At 37.6% G+C, this 19,596-nt stretch overlaps 1 protein-coding gene across 17 annotated transcripts in view; it reads left to right on the plus strand.

The window, feature by feature from the left end:
- Positions 1 to 19,596, plus strand: part of TRIP12 (thyroid hormone receptor interactor 12) — a 141,235-nt gene that overhangs the window by 45,236 nt on the left and 76,403 nt on the right. For 8 of the 17 annotated variants that reach the window (XR_013966544.1, XM_080798457.1, XM_080798466.1 and 5 more), the window contains exons 3-4: positions 10,284 to 10,409; positions 11,250 to 12,052. Coding sequence is in view for 16 of the 17 variants with exons in the window: in XM_080798457.1 (XP_080654583.1) it covers positions 10,284 to 10,409; positions 11,250 to 12,052 (929 nt within the window). In the remaining variant the exon portion in view is untranslated. The remainder of the gene's footprint in view (positions 1 to 10,283; positions 10,410 to 11,249; positions 12,053 to 19,596) is intronic. The other 9 variants (XM_080798459.1, XM_080798460.1, XM_080798461.1 and 6 more) reach the window with 2 other exon arrangements.

Consider the following 19,596-nt stretch of genomic DNA (forward strand, 5'->3'; position numbering starts at 1 on the left):
TTTGTTGGTAATTGTTTAAAAATGGCCACTTGACTTACTGAATCAGTATATAACATTTTCCAGAAGTACTTTTTAGTTTTTGGATAGTTAAATGTTTGCAGTGGGAAGGTGGTTGCTCATGCTTAAATGTTTGTATTTCAGGTGCCTCTTAAGGATAGGTTCCTGGAAGTGAAATTGCTTGGTCAAAGGGAGCTTTTTTTTTTTTTTTTAAGATTTTATTTATTTATTTGACAGAGATCACAAGCAGGCAGAGAGGCAGGCAGAGAGAGAGAGAGAGAGGGGAAAGCAGGCTTCCTGCCGAGCAGAGAGCCCGATGCGGGGCTCGATCCCAGGACCCGGGGATCGTGACCTGAGCCGAAGGTAGAGGCTTTAACCCACTGAGCCACCCAGGCGCCCCAAAGGGAGCTTTTTATGGTCAAATTGTTTCATAAGATGGTCAGCTTTTTCACCCATTTACTTTCTTGTCATCATCAGGAAAAAGAGTGCTTTTCCTCATCATGCTGTTCATGTTATTTTTACCTTGTTAATTGGATACAGAAAAAAAATCATCTGTTTTATTTCATTGGTGTTTCTATATAATGAGGTTAAGCATTGGAAAAATAGATTTAAGGAATGAGATGTGAGTGAAAACATTTTTCAACATAAGTATACCAGTAAGTTAGTATATGTTGTGAGTCTCCCCTCATACAACTGTACAGTAGAACTGACCTTTAAAGTCACTCAGCCCATGTGAGCCCCTCTTGTAACAGCAGCCATCTTTTGTTGAATTGCCTCCCTCAATTCTTCACCCCTGCGGTTTGAATGGTTGGTGTTCTTTTCCAACATGATTGTACTCTGCTCTTGGCTGCCCATTGCCTAGTCTTTTGCCAAAGCTGGGAGAATATGCAGTCCTCCATTGTTCTGAGCTCATTGGTGGGATTAGGGTCATCACATGATTCAAACTGGAAACTTTCTCCTTCCTGGTAGCAAAAAGAAGATGTGAATCTGAAGTTGCCAAATGGCACATCTCCTGCCTTAGGGAAGAAGATGGACAGGCAGAGAAAAGCAAATACATAATTTCTGGCAAGTTTGAGTTCTTAGTTCTTTAGAACTATGTTGACTTCTGTCTTCTCTGTGTTTGATTGTTTAGCTGTTTTGCATCTGGAGATATGTGTGTATTATATTTAAAGATTTTGTTTGAGAGAGAGAGAGAGAACATGTGCAAGCAGGAGGAGGGGCGGGGGAGGAAGAACCACAAGTAGACTCTGCCCTGAGCTGAGAGCCCAACATGGGACTCAGTCCCACAGTCCCAAGATTACCAACTGAGCTGCCCACGTGCCCTGCATGTGTATTATTTTAATAAAGCTTCTTTTGGCTTTAAAGAGCCCTGTCCTGCCTTAACCTACTTGTAATCCAAACTCCGTATAAGATTGTGTTCATCCATTTGTAGAACACCATGCTGGTAAGCCCCATCCATGCTAGAGGGTAGTTACAAAAATGAGAGTAGAAAGCCTTTATGACAAGCTGTTCCAACTCAGTAGGTGAAATGGGCATGTAGGTGATGATTAGAGTCAGGTGAGAGACATTTCTAGCAATGACCTCATTGATTTGGGTTCTGAAGGCTAAAGAAGCAGTTGCAAAGCAGGTGGTACATATCAGCTATATTTGTCTCTACTTGACATGTGGTGTCATTAGTTAGATGGTGTGGATTTTATTTCTAATTTTTTGTACCACTTGCTGCTTTCCTCTGAAGTGATAGGTGTTCAACAAATACTAGTGTGGGTTCAAAATAAGAAGGTTGACTTCCTTGGCATTTCTAGGCACAGAAATAGGACCATCTTTTATGGAAATAGTCACGAAAAGATGATTGGAGTGAAGGCAGAGTTGAAATAGGACAGGGTTGAAATGGACTACATAACAGGATGGGTGAGAATATGCTACAGGAACTCTATTTAATGATCTAGCCACCAGAACACATGTCCGTCCTGGGTCAGCTGGGTGGCTCTTCTCTGTGTCTGCACATTCAGGGATTAACGCAGATTGCTCCGGCAAGAGAGCACGGAGGAATTGCCCTCTGGCTCTCCAAGGCTTCCCCCAGAAGGGATTCATTTCTGCTCACATTCCCTTGACAGAACAAGTTGTATGGCTGCACATAACTTCCAAGTAGTTTGGCAAGTGCCACCCTACCATGTCTTCTGGTCAGAGAAGAAATAGAATATTTGTAAACTGCACATTATAACTGTCAAAGACCATTGAAACATTTTTTTATTCTCATACCATGTCTACAGCAGACCCGTTTGTTTCCTTCCCGAAATTCTACTTGGCGCAACATAGCCATGCATACGGTGTATTTTCTTTGCATCTCCTACTTAATTCACCAGTAGGATACCTTTTTTATATTTTGTGTGTGTGTGTGTCTCCTGTCTCTTTTTTCATCTTGACCTCTACAGGTGGAAGTTCAAGCTTTATTTATTCTCTTTGTGAGGACGAGAATGTTAATGGCAGATATGTTTAGTGTGGTGTGAAAATGACCTCATTGTTTCTTGAGACTAAATTGAAACCACGTTTATAAAAACATATACTAGAGTTAGCCAGGTAACTGGTTAACTTGCTCCTTTCAATAATGGTGAATCTTACTGCTATAGTTAGGTGCTCTGAGTTTCAGCCTCCCAACCACGTATGCATATACTCTTTTGCTCCTAGCATTGTTTTGGTAGTGCTGAGAAGGCTAGTCTGTCCCACCAGGTCTTTGGGTTGGGAGGCAAGATTTACAGTGTCGTGTTAAACAGTGGCACGGTTAGTTGCATTTGGTCCAAGGATGAACAGAGGCTACTTTTTCGTAGTTGGAGGTTTTGCACATAAGATTTTATTTATTTATTTATTTACTTATTTGATAGTGAGATAGAGAGCACACGTGTGGTGCGGGGCAGAGGGAGAGGGAGAAGCAGGCTCTCCACTGAGCAGGGAGCCCAATGTGAGATTGTATCCCAGGACCCTGGGATCATGACCTGAGCTGAAGGCAGGAACTTAACTGACTGAGCCACCAGGTGCCCCTTACACATAGGGTTCTTCATAGTTAGGTGTTTTCTTGGACCAACAAAATAATATCTTAGGTGTTTTGTAAATTTCTTTGCACTATAGATTTCTTGCTTTAATCACTAAGTATGAGATTGTGTTTAAAAGTCACATGATAAGCATATTGGAAACCTGTAAGATGTCAGCTGCCATAGATTTTTCATTTCCTTAACTGAGGCTTTGCTTTGATTCTTCTGTCCCTCCATATTGAGTGAATCTGATGTTCCACACACCAGTTTTTACGAGTGCTTTCTCAGTATCGGAATGCTTTCCTAGAAGAGTATGGGCGTGAATGAAAAAAGGAATATATACAAATGCTTCTTCCGGAGTTAAACAGCAAGTTTAGCATCCCACATGGAAGGCTGTTTTTTGGTAATATGAAAGCAGAAGAAAGCGGGAGGGCTCTTTTTTCGACACACTTTTTTCCATTTTTCTTGCATATCATTTGCAAAGCCTTAAGTCATTTAATTTGATGTGTATACAATCAGGGACAGAGATACCAAAATGGATAGGAAAAATTTCATAGCTGTAGATGCAGGCCTTTTCCTTTGACCCTGAATCCCTATGTATAGCTGTGGGGTTTCAGGTTCAGAGAGTCAGAATGCCTGGGCTCAGTCTTAGCTTTCCTGCCTAGGGGCCTACATCTTTAGAGTGGCAATAGACCTGCCTTGGGTGTCCTTTGAGGGTTAAGTTGGATAATGCATTTAAAAAATGAATGTGAGGTTTATCACATAACCACACCTTTAAAAGTATGTGTTCTGGGGTCATCTTAAAAAGTTTTTACTCAGGTAGTTACAAAAACCAGTGTACCTTATGAAATACTGAAGACTATATCACTAATCTACCACTAATCACTAACTTACTTTGGTTTATATTGGTGTTTATATTCCTTACCCAACTCCTTTGTGAAATGTGGGGGGTGCAAGCATATTGAGCCCTTTGGTCCCCTCTTGGGGGCCATTTTTTTCCACAGTTTTGATTATATTCAGTCCCTCTGCCTTGTTTCTGTTACACAGTAAAGTACAGACTGTAGTTTATTCATCCCTCCTCCGTATTGCTTGGGTCGTTGAACATAAAGAATTTTTTGCTTTTGCCTTGCTGTTTGTAATGCTGTAAATCTTCTACTGCGGACTGTTATCAAAGGACAAAATCTAGATCCTTTGACAAGGCATTTAAGCCCTAGCCTGTCCTTTCAACCTTCCTAATGTAGCTCTGTGCTCAGGGAAATTCATATCATTGGCTAGGTGCCATGTGGGTTTCATATTTTCCTTTCTCTGCTTTTGCCTATAATCTGCTTTTGACTCAAATGTTCTTTTTCTTCAGCTTTTCATTCTTAGAATATGGTTTAAATCCATGTAGTCTATAAAGCCTGGATTCTCCTGCTAGTAGTAATTTCTCCCTGTGTTGGGAACTTTATAGCACCTGGTAGATCACTTTGTTTTATGAGGAACTGACCTGTTTGAGGACAGGAACTCAACTGTGTGCTACCCGTATTTATATGCCTTGTCATGACTTGCATATATTTGAGTTGGCAAACCTAACAAATCTGTTGAAATGAGTAGCTTGTTACAGTAGTTCTCAAGTCTGTTTTATTGATCTAATGCTCCCATCCTGTAATGTGTATCATAGAGTATAAACATCTTTATTATGATGCCCCTTTGTTATCTTGAAATGAATTAAGAAATACAACATACCTGCCTAAGCAGTTTAGAAACAAAGTGTTTCTAAATATATAGAATGTGCAAGCATTTTTATAAGGGTAAGAATAAGCAAGTAAAAGGAAAACAGTTGGTACTAAAAGATTTCAGTAGGTAAATGCTTGGGCTCATTGATAAAAGATGACACTGTATTCAGATGCTTGCATTTATATTTGAATTTATTGAATGTGGCAGCTACAGCAACATGCTTAAGTGCCATAAGGAACATTTTCATTGTAGACTTTTCCTGAATGACACATGACCCTTGGTAAAGCTGCAAAAAATGTAATCTTTTGTTGATTCCCATAGAGTGCTGGAGAAATTTATATTAAAAACCATGCAAACCAAATATAAGCTGAGAAATTATGAGAATGTATTTTACCTATATTGTGGCCAGATTTCAAGTTTTTTCATAAGGTTTTCATGTATTACCAAGGCTACTTGAAATCTGTGGGTCATGGGACAGTTTTTCGTTTTGTCTATTCTATATTGCATGACATTTTTTTTTTCATCTCTAGTCCACATCTGCTAAATGGTAATAGCACCTGGTTCCCTAACGTGTTTTCATAATGTTCCCTACAGGGAGAACCACTGATGTTTAAAACATTGCTTTATTAAAAAAGTTCTTTACGGTAAATTACATAATCCATGGGTTAGCATTTTGCCATAACTAAACATAGGAACATTGGTCAGATAATTGTCTTTTGTTTTGTGATTGAAAATAAGAAGACAGTACATTTTGCTGAGAACATTAGTGAGTTTTTTGTTTTGTTTTGTTTTTGCTTTTAAAGATTTTATTTATTTATTTGACAGAGAGAGCATGCACAATAAAGGGAACGAAGCACAGGAAGTGGGAGAGGGAGAAGCCGGCTTCCCACAGAGTAGGGAGCCCAATGTGGGGCTGTATCCCAGCACCTGGGATGATGACCTAAGCTAAAGGCAGACGTGTTATGTAAGGACTGAGCCACCCAGGCTCCCCGAGGTTTTGTTTAAAGTAATTTAAATGAACTTTCCATGCTCATGATTGAAAAATCAGTGACTTATTTAAAACATGCATTTAATTTCTGAGTATTATAAACAACGCATTTAATTTTTAGAAGACAGAATTATAAGAATGCGTTTAATGCAAAAAAATTTAAAAAAGCATAAAAATGCATGCACATCTGTATGCACATACAAAAAACATATTCGGATATTTAATTAAGCCCCAAATCATTTGTGTTTGGTAATACGTACATGTATTTGAACTGTGAATATGTCTGGCATGAAAATTAGTTTCAAACAAAATTTAATACCTGTAACGTAAAGTGTTAAGTGGTTACTTATAACTGGGCACTCATTTCACATTAAGACAAGAATGAGTTCTTTGATAAAAGATTTTATCCTTTTTTAGGTGGCCTCTGGATTAGAGATGGTTTTTAACCCTTTGGACTACAAGTATTTTATTAAATAGTAGTAAAGGTAAATTGAAGTATCTAGAAGGGGCAGTCAACTATGATTGTCAACAAGAGGCATTTAGGTCTTAAAGGTCTTAAAGGTCTTAAAGGTCTTAAGGTCTTAAAGCCACACAACCCAGAGTAGATTAGTCTGTTCTGTTGTAACCTGGGTTTCTTTAATGTGAGTTGGACCACATATACTTGCTAAATAGGGAAATGATGTCATTATAACATGGAAGTGGTGTTGGTTCACAGGCAGTTTTTCCTATCCTATTAATACATGAGCTGAAGTGGAATAGACTTTGAATTAGCGTGGAAGATTTGGTAATCTATGAAGATCTTACGAAAAAAACTTAAAAATCTTACAGAAATGATTTACAGAAGTCACTTAGTGCAAGAAATAGCTAGCTCAGTGCCTTTCAGAACCACTATGCTTTGCACTGTTGAACACTTGAAGGAAGCTCAAAACCACTTACTCCTGTATTTATAACGAAAGAAAATGAGAAAAAGGAAAGCATCCCCCGGAATTGTATTTTTAATTCTGAAGCTGCTCTTAAGAGAAAATGTCTTTAAAAATTCACACTTAAAATGAGAAAGTACAAAAATAAGATTCCAAAGAGTGGGCCAACTGTGATTATTGGTGCAAATGTTAGTGGAGATTTAATCTTTAAAATTGGTGATGTTTTTGTTAGGAACGTGATTATAAAATAATATAGGTTTGAGTGCTCTGTGCCCAGTCATATTTTCACCATTAGACTGGTTACTTTTAGTGAGTGATTTTGTAGAAAGTGAGGTTCCCCCCCACACCCAGGAATATGCATAGGATGATATAAACCTCCTGAATATATACCCACCCACTTTTCCACCTATCCTTGGGCTGTAATTTACTAAATGGGCTTATTCTGGTGCTCTTCAAAAGAGTTTGTCATGAATTTGACTGTGTTATTTTTGCAAATTTGATTTGTAGTGGCTATAAATTTTACTGGGTCTTAAATTACGCTTTTTAATAAAAATTAATGTTGAGCATTAAGGTCTGATAAATGAGGGAATTGGTGAAATGAGCGAAAAAGCATCAAGGCTTGTTGAGTGTTGAATCCTGTGATACTCTAATTGGCTATTCTAGATTGGGCGTTACTATTTTATGGAGATTTACTTTACAGTATTCTAAGTATTAATAATTTATAAATGGGCGTAATAAAACAGAGCCCTGCTTTGGGAGGGCTCCTCCCATATTGTTTCTTTATGGTACCATCTGGTTGCCTACTCTCTTCTGGTAAGCCAAGGGTTAGAAAAACTGTGTATGACCCCCTGGGATAGATCCAGCAGCTTCCTGCTTGTTTTTGTAAATAAAAATTTGATTGGAACGTAGCTGTGCCGATTTGTTTGCATATTGTTTATAACTGCTTATGTGACACCCTAATATTGCCCACAAAGCCAAAAGTATTACTACCCTTGACAGACAATGTGTTAAGACCCTGCTAAACACTGGGTGTAAGGGTAGTAATGATCACTATTTAATATTTTGGAATGTTTTTAACCAGTCTTCAATAGGAATGTTAAACTTAATTTTAGGAAAGGTGCAGTCAGGTCAATGTGGGCATTGTTGGTTTTAAGCTAGTTTTGTGAGTTTCAGTTTCTAAGCTGGGTAGCTCTTTTTTTTTTTTTTTCCCTATTGTGATGAAATTTTGAGTATTTAGAGTTTATCTGATAAATCCTTTTTAGGTCATTGAAGGTGTAAGAACAATAGAAATCCAGGAGTTCATTTAAGTGGCTATAAAGTTAGGTTTGTTGAAGAGCCAGGAACAATTTTGGGGGGTAAAAAGAGGAGGGCTGCTGCCTCTACATCACTCTCAGCATTGGACTGATGTTGGTCAGATTCTGTTGACAAAGAGAATGAATTCCCTCCCCCATCCTCTAGTTATTAACTAGGAATATATTATGATAAACATTTTTTGAATATTTAATGGAACGTTACGGCAAAATCATCTAACTTTGGAGGAAGTTTTCTTTTTCTTTATCTTTTTATTTTTAAGATTTTTTTTATTTATTTGACAGAGATCACAGGTAGGCAGAGAAGCAGGCAGAGAAAGAGGAGGAAAGCGGGCTCCCTGCTGAGCAGAGAGCCAGATGCGGTGCTCAATCCCAAGACCTGATCATGACCTGAGCAGAAGGCAGAGGCTTACCCACTGAGCCACCCAGGCGCCCCTGGAGGAAGTTTTCTTTTAAAATGATTTTAAAGTTACGATCAAGGACTACAGCAAGGGATATTTTAAATTTTGTAATGAAGTAGAAATTGTGATTCAATTAAAAATGAAACCTTTGCAGGCTTGACTAAAATAAAAATAGAGAGAACCTGAATGATATAACTTATAGATACTGTTCTATGGATATTAAATTGTGTACCTTGAAAATAGAACATTATTCCTTTTAAAAAGTAATTAGGGTGACTTAAAAATTAACTCAGTTCCATTTCTTTTTTTTTTTAATAGAACTCTCAGATCTGTTAGTAAAAATGTAACAAAAACAAAGCAGTTTCTAGAAATTAAATCTTTCTAATAGGAAACTCATGGGTTATAACAGAATTTCAGTCTGCATTGGAAGAATATCTAGGAAAAATGCAAACTAAATCACAGTGGATAAATCTTACAAGATTCAGCTTGGATACACTTCGAAAAAATACATGTATCTTGAAAAATGCTTACATTCTTTACTACAGTCAAGACTAAGACAATCTATAGTAAGTCTTTAGAAAGTGCTAGCCTGTCATATATTAAAAATCTTAAAAATGAAAATGATGTTACAGATCCAAAAATTTTTTTTTATTGAGAAACTAATTTCATATCTTCTTTCAAGAATCCAGTAATGAACTCTTCTGGAAAAACAAGAAAAAAAGTTAGAGACGAGAAACCTTAAAGCATCTTTTTGAAGAAATGGTGGAACTTTTATGATATGTTAAGAACTATATGGCATCCTTACAGATTCAATTAGAATGGTCATGTGAGGTTTCAGGAACTTATTTCTAAGTTCCTTGGAGATGATGTTCAGAATGAAAGCCTTTAAAGAAATTTTTTTTAACAGCTTTGGTATTAATGAAACTTTGTTCTTCTTATCAGAATATGCTGTTTTAATGTTGTTTACATGAAGGATGGATGTTAGCTGTGAATTAAAATAGTTGCATTTTTTGACGTTACTATCTCTCACAGACTCGGTAATACCAGCTTTTCTGGGTATATATTAATGCATGCTCTCTTTTTATTGCTTATGTAAATGTAATGTAATGTAATCATTGTCTGAGATTAAAAAAAATCTAACAACTGAAAAACAGTTTATTCATGTCCTACCAACTTGCTCTTAGAACAGTGCTGGCACAGAATTTGTATTATTACAAATACAACCCAACCGTTACCAGTGATGGACTCTCTTGAATGTTTTGGAATATTTTGTGGTCAGTTCTTTATCTCTTTCTCTAGGACTTGGTTTTTGGTGTGCTTTCTATTGATTAGTGCTTTACATTTTTAGCAAATATCATTCTATCGATTTCATGTAAGTTTATTTACTGTTTAGTGCTTCTAATGATTTTCCGTGTAAAATCAGTGAGAATTGATTCCTTCTGCCTCTGCATTTACTGTGCTAACCTGAATTATAATCTGCAAATTGGGAATCAGTATCCTTGTGGGATCACAGACTGCCTCTTCTGTAAAGCTTTTAAGCTGTTATACTCACATTATCTATTAAAAGTAGTGTTTAGATCTAAAGGCTGGATTTGCGTTTGCAAACATTTAGCATATGTGAGTGTGCAGTACAATTGTTGAAAAATTCTTTATTGCTTAAGTAACTATAATATTGCTATTCAGTCATGAAACTTGGTAATAAAAGACCTGCACTCTTGGGTTTTGAGGTATTAGTTCTAAGGCAGGTTTTTGGCAAAATTATTTGGTAGAACAATAATTTAATTATGGAAATATTTGGGGGAAAGGGTAGGGTGAACAGTAAAGAATTGGGAGACTTAAAAAAAATGAAACATAATTCACTTTTTAGTACTGTATTTGCATCTCAGTTTCCTGATAGATTTCTGTTTTGATTTTTCTGCTGACAGGTCACATTTAGGGCAGGCAAAACATAAGGGATATAGCCCTCCTGAGAGTAGAAAATCTAATTCTAAGGCACCCAAAGTGCAGTCTAATACTACTTCTGAACTGTCAAGGGGACACCTTTCTAAAAGGTAAATCTTCACATTGCTTGTACATTTTCAAGGCAGAATTATTTGCATTTGAATTATTGCATAATATTAAAATTTAGCAGGTCATCGCAAGATGTTGTGATACGTGTTTTCATTATTCCCTGATTGTAACTTTGAGGATTAATAGTTTACTTTGCAGTGGTGTCAATGCACTAAGCTCTAGACAATGTATTTTTGCCCTTGGAGAGCTGTGAGGTTTCCCTTTTGATTAACAAACCTTTATGGGCATCTGAAATGCCATTTTACCTTTTTTTTTTTTTTTTAAGGTTTTGTTTTTAGTTTTTTATTGGTAGAGCCAAAGGTCAGTGATTTCTTAAGATCTAATTGGCAGGAGTCTTTTAGAAAGGTATGGTACTATATAATTCTCTTACCTTCGTTTTGACAGTGCATACATAAGTGGTTACATATTTCAGGGTTTGACAAAGAAGTTGTATTTGTGAACAGAACACCAATATTCTAGTTTCAGCTAGTTCTGAACTGCTAAGAATTCCTTTTCTTTTAATCTTAATTCTTGTTTTGTGATTAGGAGGGTTAGTGTCAGTAATCTTTGGGCTGAAGAATTACTCTGATCTAATCAAATATTGATCTTCTAATCAAATATTTAACCATCCAAAGTCACACCTGCTTTTTTGACCACCCCCTCCCCCCCATTTTGAACCATCTGAAAACGCGTGTTTAGTTAGCCTGGACTTAATCAGGAAGCCTTTTGCATTTTTTTTTTTTAAAGCACTTATTTGCCCAGATTTGAGAAGTTCTAAGTACTATACGACAGGTACAATGACGGCAGACTGATATTAACTCTCTTCTTATCTGACCTCTCAGAAGCTGCAGTTCATCATCTGCTGTCATAGTTCCACAACCAGAGGATCCAGACAGAGCCAATACTTCAGAAAGGCAAAAAACGGGGCAGGTGCCTAAGAAAGACAATTCTCGAGGAGTGAAACGCAGTGCTAGTCCAGACTACAACAGGACCAATTCTCCTAGCTCTGCCAAAAAACCAAAAGCACTTCAGCATACTGAATCTCCCTCCGAAACCAATAAGCCACATAGTAAGTCAAAGAAGAGACATTTAGACCAGGAGCAACAACTGAAATCTGCACAATCGCCGTCAACAAGTAAGGCTCATACCAGAAAGAGTGGGGCCGCTGGCAGTTCACGGAGTCAGAAAAGAAAGAGGACAGAGAGTTCTTGTATAAAGAGTGGTTCTGTGTCTGAGTCAACGGGTGCCGAAGAGAGATCTGCAAAACCCACCAAGCTGGCTTCAAAATCCGCCGCCTCGGCCAAAGCTGGGTGCAGCGCCATCACTGATTCTTCCTCCGCTGCCTCGACTTCCTCCTCCTCTTCTGCTGTTGCCTCGGCCTCCTCCACTGTACCACCAGGGGCCAGGCTGAAACAAGGAAAAGACCAGAACAAGGCCAGGCGTTCCCGTTCAGCGTCCAGTCCCAGTCCGAGAAGAAGTAGCAGGGAAAAGGAACAGAGTAAAACTGGTGGCTCTTCAAAATTCGATTGGGCTGCTCGTTTCAGCCCTAAAGTTAGCCTTCCTAAAACCAAACTGTCTCTTCCAGGGTCTTCTAAGTCAGAGACATCAAAACCTGGACCTTCTGGATTACAGGCCAAATTAGCAAGTAAGTATATGGAAACTTCTTCTTCTCTCTACTACTTCCTTTTTTTTTTTTTTTTTTTTTTATCCCCATGAAAATTTTTCTTGGTTTGTCTAAAGTGATTGTGCTTTCAGAGTAGTCAGATTTTTTTTCTTTTTTGCAGCTTGAGGCAGTCTTCCGTTTATTACTATATCCGTTTGTAACAATACGTAATACTTGATACTACATTTAGTTTTAATGAGACCAGTCAGGAATGCCTTCTTATTTCTAAATGCCATTGTAGTGCCTGCATCTTTACCCTTTTAGCACCTGCTACTAAGTTATTTCCTATTGTCAGAGTGGGACGTTAAGTTGGATCTTTTTCTAAACCAGACAACAGAATTACTTCAGTTATGAGTTGCATTTGACCATGATCAGAAGTTGAATGGTGGGTTTTCTTTTTGCCGGGGGAGGGGGGCGCATTGGTATGATACATTCATGATATATGGAAGTACGACCTAAAGTTTCAGAATAAATGTATCCTAGTATAAATGAAATCTATTCACATGTTATACTTAATGGCCTTTAAAGAGCTTAGTCTGAAGATGAACACCCCTTACATTCCGTTCCGTACACTGGGCCACGTAAATGGGAAAGAATGTTGCCCTCTTGAACAGTGGAGTAGAACTAACATTTCAGAATAATGCATTTCAAGCAAAGAAACAAACTAGATGGGCGATAGGGATCTTGAGGTACTTTCCTTTTTCTCTCTTGTTCAAAAGACTTCTTTAGGGAAGTGGCATGTTCATGTCATTAGAATTGATTAGAGCTCCTGGTGGCCTTCTTCAGTTGTGTGATTGCTGTAATGCTGAAGGCCGTTCTTTTCTTTTTTCTATCTTGAGAATTCTAAAAAGTACAAAGAATAATAAAGCACTTAATGTACAGTTCCAGCATGTAATTTTTGTAATATTTATCCATCTTTTTTCCTTTTCCTTTTGTTCCCCCCCCGTAGAACATTTTTAGATTTTGATTTTGATAGGGGCAGAATCTTCTTGGTTATTAGAAAATTTATATAGTGTGGTGATAATCTTGTCAAAGTTAAACTGATAGTGAATTAGCCTAACCTACTCGTGGATCAGACAGTTGGTAGCTGTTTTCCTTTAACCCTATTATCTGTACTTCTATTTGATTAAATATTTGCTAAACTTTGACAAGAATACTAGTAGACCCTATGTAAATCTTGTGTTTAACCTATACCGTAGGTTTATCGTGAAGGTAACATCTTTTATGTTGTAGAATTTTGTTCAGTGAGGTATTTTAAATATATCTTACATCTGTGTTAAAATCTTTTGAATTTGAAGGTGTAGATACTGGATTAAGATTGGTACCTTGAAGTCATAAGGAAATTAAAAGCCAAGCTAAAAAGGACCATCAGCTGTCCATAGGACCTGCCAAGGTTTTCTTGACTATTGGGGCTCATTTATTCCTGCTTTGACACCTCTTCCTTTCTGTTTTAAAGTGAAGTAGAAGCACGCGAGCATGTGTGTGTGTGTGTGTGTGTGTGTGTCCGTCCAACATAGTAGCTATGTGGCCTCCACAGCCGTCGGGCCAGGGTGAGGTTATAGGTGGTTCGGTGGGATTCCATCCTCTGTTTTCTGCCTTCCGGTGTACTGTGCTTGCAGAGCGGACAGAGCTCCCCTCCTGCAGCTCTGTTTTCTAGGAGGGTCCAAGGCGGGGCAAGAGCTTGTTGTTCTTAAGTGTCATGTCCTCAACTCTTCTTAGATACTTGTTTTCTTTTCTTTGGAGTCTATTAACATAATTTTTTAGGAAAACACCTGACACCCCCCCAACCCCCCCACCCCCAGTGCAGTTTCCTTGGTTCCTCTCCATGAGAAAGCATCGGGAGTTCTGACGTGACTCCAAGGCCATAATAAAACCAGATGGCCTGTGAAGCTCACGCTGCATTGCACATGGTGGCAAGTGGAGTAAAACTCAACTCGTATCGTCTTCCTCACATTCACAAAATCTGTGTATGTCGTATGGTCACGAATACCGCTTTTCCGTTCTTACTACCACTACCCTCGTTCTCAGCTCTTAATTATAGCCCAAGGTGTTGGAACAGGAGACGGGAATGAGCATTTATTTCACATTATTTATTTTTGAGAAATACCAGGTATCTTATGTATGCATTCCATTTAATTTTTTAAAAAACTGGTGTTATTAAGTTATTAGTTATTAAGGAAATTTATTTCAGAGAGGTGGGATAACCTGCCAGGTGACATATCTCACAAATGGCAGAGCTAGAATTGGAACATTGTGGTTATGTGCAACTTAAGGCCACTGCTTCCTTCTCTTCACTGCTTGCTTTTTACTCCTGTTTTCTCTGTTGAACTGTCACACCATATTTGGGTTCTTAGGAGATGAAATTCAATTTGATCCTTCTTTACTGATACTGATTCGTGTCTAGGGATGAATATTGTGTGAACCCAAGGATTTTTACCATTCCATTCACTATATATTTGCTTATTTTCAAATAAGTGAAAAACCTTCAAAACAAAATATAGTAACGAATATTGATATGTAACATTCTTGCCAAGTGCCTGATAACTTGTAAATCCTTTACATGGATCATGTCATTTACTCCTCATCAGCCCTGTGTGGCAGGTACCATTATTTCCATCTTACAAGTAAGGAAACTCAGGGTTAGTGGTCAGTTTGCCTCCTTAAGGTCACAGAACCAAGAAGCCATAGAGCCAGGAGTCCTTCAAGTTTTAATATATGTGCTGCCAAAGTGAGCACTATAGAGCCAAGAGTCAAACCCAGACCATCTGGTTCCAGAAGTCAGTCGTGAAACTGGGATGCATAGGATTGAGTAGATCGGGTGAGCTAAATCGAGGAAGGCTTCTCGAGGTCAGACAGGGCAGGGTGGATTTTAGGCATGATTACTTAATGTATGTCTCTTGGGGGAAAAAGGAGTTAATATAGGAAGCAATACCATAATAGAACTGAAGGTACTCGGTAATTGTACTTAAGACTGTAGGGGCAAAATAAGGTATTTTTATGGGAATCTTTTTTGAGTTTCAAGTAATGGCATGTTGGGAATAGAAAACTTACTATAGAGGTGAAAATCCTGGGTTGGAATCCTAGTTCTCCCATTGTATCAAGTAACGACTATGGGAAAGTTTGTAACCTTTTCCTTCTAAATGGGTATAATAGCTTATTTGAGATTAAATGATTATATGAGGACATTTAGTATAGTAGTTAGTACATGAGGTGCATCATAGAATTTAGAGCTGCAGAAATTGAGTATGCTAAGACAGAAACCATGTTCAGCAACCTTTTGAGAATGAAGGATTGATAAATCCTTTGATCAAGTTTAAGGTATAACTATTTTTAGATTTGGAAGATCTTGATTTGAAGTTGTTACTACTTTTTTTTTTCTTTTTAAGATTTTATTTATTCATTTGACAGAGGGATCACAAGTAGGCGGAGTGGCAGGCAGAGGTAGAGGGAGAAGTAGGCTCCCCTCTGAGCAGAGAGCTCAATGCAAGGCTCGATGTGGGGTGGGGCTTGATCCCAGGACCCCAGGACCATGACCTGAGTCGAAGGTGGATGCCCAACTGACTGAACCACCCAGGCGCCCCAGAAGTTGTTACAACTTTATAGTTTTGCGAAGTTGGGCAAACCATGCAGCATAATCCCGGATCTTACTTGTAAAATAGTAATAATAATTCATCTTTGAGAAGCATAAATAAAAGAAAGTATGTGAAAATAACTTTGTATAATTAATATACTGACATATAATTGTGACTTGAGAGCTATTGTCATATATTTGGAGGGCTCTTTACACATGAGGAAATGTCCGCCCTCCAACAAGACATGGGGCATGATTAGATTCAGTGGGTAGAGGTTGACAGGCAGATTTATGATTAGTGTATCTTGTGGAACCAGAATCTGTATGTTATCCAAAAAATGGATTTGGCCACTTCGTGAGATGAAAAGCATTCCAAATTGATTGATTGTCTGTTTTCTTCAACTTCTAAGAATCAGCGAACCTATTCATTAGAATATGATATGTTTTCTAAGGTAAGAATCACTGGGGCGCCTGGGTGGCTCAGTGGGTTAAGGCCTCTGCCTTCGGCTCAGGTCATGATCTCAGGGTCCTGGGATCAAGCCCCTTATCGGGCTCTCTGCTCAGCAGGGAGCCTGCTTCCCTTCCTCTCTCTCTGCCTTCCTCTCTGCCTACTTGTGATCTCTGCCAAATAAATAAAATTAAAAAAAAAAAAAAAGAATCACTGATGAACGGTTGCTCAGTAAAGCTTCATGGGAGATAAAAATTGTTTCCGAATTGTAGGAGTAATGGTACTTACATGATACTTCATGAAAACTCATTTCCCATAGTCAGATAACTACTAGAGGAGATTTAGGATTACATTAATACATTGAAGGCTGTGAGAAATCCTATGGTAACTTCTGCTTAATAGTATTTTACAGATTGGCTTGATCATCTTGCGAGACAGCAGTAGTCCAAGGAACCTCAGGGAAATGATAGAATACATTTAGTTAGGATACTTAAGCAAGAAGACCTTTCCCAGTGTGCTGTTTTGGCAACTGTTAACAGACTGATGAACGAGTTCCTGGTCAGGAATTAGGGCTGGCAGGAGAACTAGCAAAACCGCTACTTTTGAGATGTGTTTCCTAAAGCCTTATGGCTTGCCAGCTGCAACTGATCAAAATAGCTCTATGACAGAGGTCACACTATATCAGTTGATAGAAGTTTTGAGAATACCCCAGAGGGGATAGTGTTATGTGACAATTTTTATTTTTTTTTATAATCTTTTAAAAAATTTTTTTATGTGACAATTTTTAATACACATTTAAGAAATTATTCTTGCTTTGTGTTTAGCATAAGTAAACAGACATTTTCAGAAATTTGTATAGCATAAATGTAAAAGCAGTACAGCAGTGTAATGATACAAGTGAGTTTTGAAAATATTTTTATATTTTAATATATTTTAAAATGTTTTTATAATTCATATGGCTTCAAGGTCTATTTTGCTAATCTGACTCTTAAAAGAAAGCTAATCTTGAAGTAGTATGACTTTCAGAGTATGTAGTGTCTGAATAGTAGAAGGTGATGGATGGCATAGAAATACAAGAAAGTTTGTGATCAAAATCTGGGCCTTTATGGAGCTTATTTATAGAAAAATTTAAAGATACTATATTTCTAGTCTGATGTGTCTATTTATAGATCTGGTCTCCTCTCATTATTTAAGTGGACATCATGCATGCATTATTAATAACCTAGTCAGCAGTACTTACCAGCTTGTTTCCAGCTTGAGTTTCATGCTCTTCTGGTGACTTGACTGCATCCTGTGGCCATTATTAGAACTAGACAAGAATCAGCCAGATGCAGAATTCTGGGAAGGTATTTTGGCTGAGATTAGGACTCTGTCATTAGTCTGAGACAGAGACGTGTTTCTTTGCATCCCTAGCATGGTGGAAAGAAATAAGAATGTGTTGAGCAGGAGAGAATTTAAGAGTTAAAATCTTGATTTCACCTAGAGTCTTAAAGGGTCATCTAAATAATTAAATTACCTTTCACCTCATGAGGTTTTGGCTGAGGAGCTTAAAGGGAAAAGGATTGAGTGTTGAGAGTTCTCTGTATTGTAAGACAGCTGTGAAAATAATTAGCAACTTAAAGCTCTAATTTAATATGTGAGTGGTTTGAAAAATTACTGATTCCTAATAATTTTGAGGCTTTAAAAATTAAGTTAGAAAAGTGAGTTGCCAAATTAAAAAAGAACAGTGAATGGAAACAAGTATCGTCAGCCAAAGAGTTATTAAGAAGGCTTTGGTTTTTTTTTAAGTTTTCACATTATTATTTTTTAAAGACTTAGTTATTTTAGAGTATGTGCAGGGGGTGAGGAGAGAGAGAGAGAGAAGCAGACCCCACTGAGCATGGAGCCTGGGGCTTGATCTCATGGATCTGAGCCAAAATCAAATCCGATTCTCAACCAACTGAGCTACTCAAGCATCCCAAAGAAAGCTTTTATTTTCCATTGCAAATTTTAAATTATCATGGTATGTATTTTTGTATACCAGTTCAGAGTAAGAATTAATTTAGCCAAATTACATTTTACTAAAGTTACATATAAGTTTTAAAAAACAGCAGTCTTCCCACCACATTGCTGTTCCCCAGGGCTGGTTATTTTGGTATTTATTTCCATGTATATAGAGCGTGTGCTTGTATGTTTATTGGTTGGGTTTTTTCAGTTTAAGGATTATCGCCTGCCTTTTATGAAGGAGACACCGCACCTCTGTATCCACCAAGCATGTACTGTATACACTTCCCCTCTGCCCAGGCATGATCAGTGCCCACCCGATGTGTGTATGGACACAAAAATGCCATTTACAGAGTCATGTCTGAAGGATTCTTTGCTCACATGTTTTTGTTTTTCTTGATTTAAATAATTATTTTGTTGTTTAAATAAATATTTTGTTGAACCCATTACTCCAAACTCTTTTACTGTCTAAATTTTTTCTCAAGCTGTCTACTTGGCTTTTGTTAAATAGTCCTGAAGAAATAAGGCCTCTGGATGGCCACTCATTTATGCCTGCTTCACAGCTTTTATTTATATAGCCTGGGCATTTTCTTCAGTCTTTTGTTTAGCTTTCTGTTTCCAGATCCTGCATTGTCTTTCCCAGTTCACTGTTTTGTTTTGATGGAATATATCTTCTTCCACTTGCTTTCTAAGAAAAAATGCTTATGAGATTTTTAAAAGCCTTTTTATTATTTTCAGATTTTGACTGTCTGAAAATATACAACCTTGGTACTTGTTTGATTGGATATAGAGTGCTGGGTTAGAAATCATTCTTAAAAATTTTGAAGAGTCACGTTATTTTTAAGCTTTCATTACTAGAGACATTCTGATTCCTGATCCGTTGTATGTATAACCCATTCTTCTAGACGCTTGTAGATCTTTACCTCCATTATTTAGACATGTCATGGTATTGCCACAGCTGTGAGTTTGGTCTCATTTCTTTTTAGGGTAACCAACAGTCCTGGTTTCTCTTGGGTCTGAGGCATTCCCCCAGACTCAGGACTCAGCCTTAAAACCATGGTTAGAAGCAAGCTGACCAGGACAGTTGTTCACTGTATCCTTGTTTCTTTTCTCTTTCTAGATTTCCTATTATTTTGGATGATTGTCCTCTTGGAAAGTTCTGATGTTTTCATTCTGGCTTTGCTTTTTTCTTCTACTTTCTGGTAGATTTCTTCAACTTCTTCCAACCTTTCTATTGATTTTTTTTTCTTTTTTTCTGTTGGCTCTCTCGTTTTTATTTTCAAGAGGTTGTTTTGTTCTTACTTCCTTTTTATTATGTATACATTTCTTTTTTTTGAGGACCTTAATGGTGAGTTTTCTTACACAGTTCTCATGAAGTTTTTTGCGGGGGTGAGGGAGGTTGATTTGGTTTTGATTTTCATATTGGGAATTTTCCTCAGGTTTTGGTATTATCTGGTGGGTTTCTTATACTCAGATTTTTGGTCCACCAACACTTAATTTGTAAGCTCTGAGCACACAGAGATT

The sequence above is a fragment of the Martes martes genome (genome assembly GCF_963455335.1).
Source record: "Martes martes genome assembly, chromosome: 3".
Classification (NCBI taxonomy): Eukaryota; Metazoa; Chordata; class Mammalia; order Carnivora; family Mustelidae; genus Martes; species Martes martes.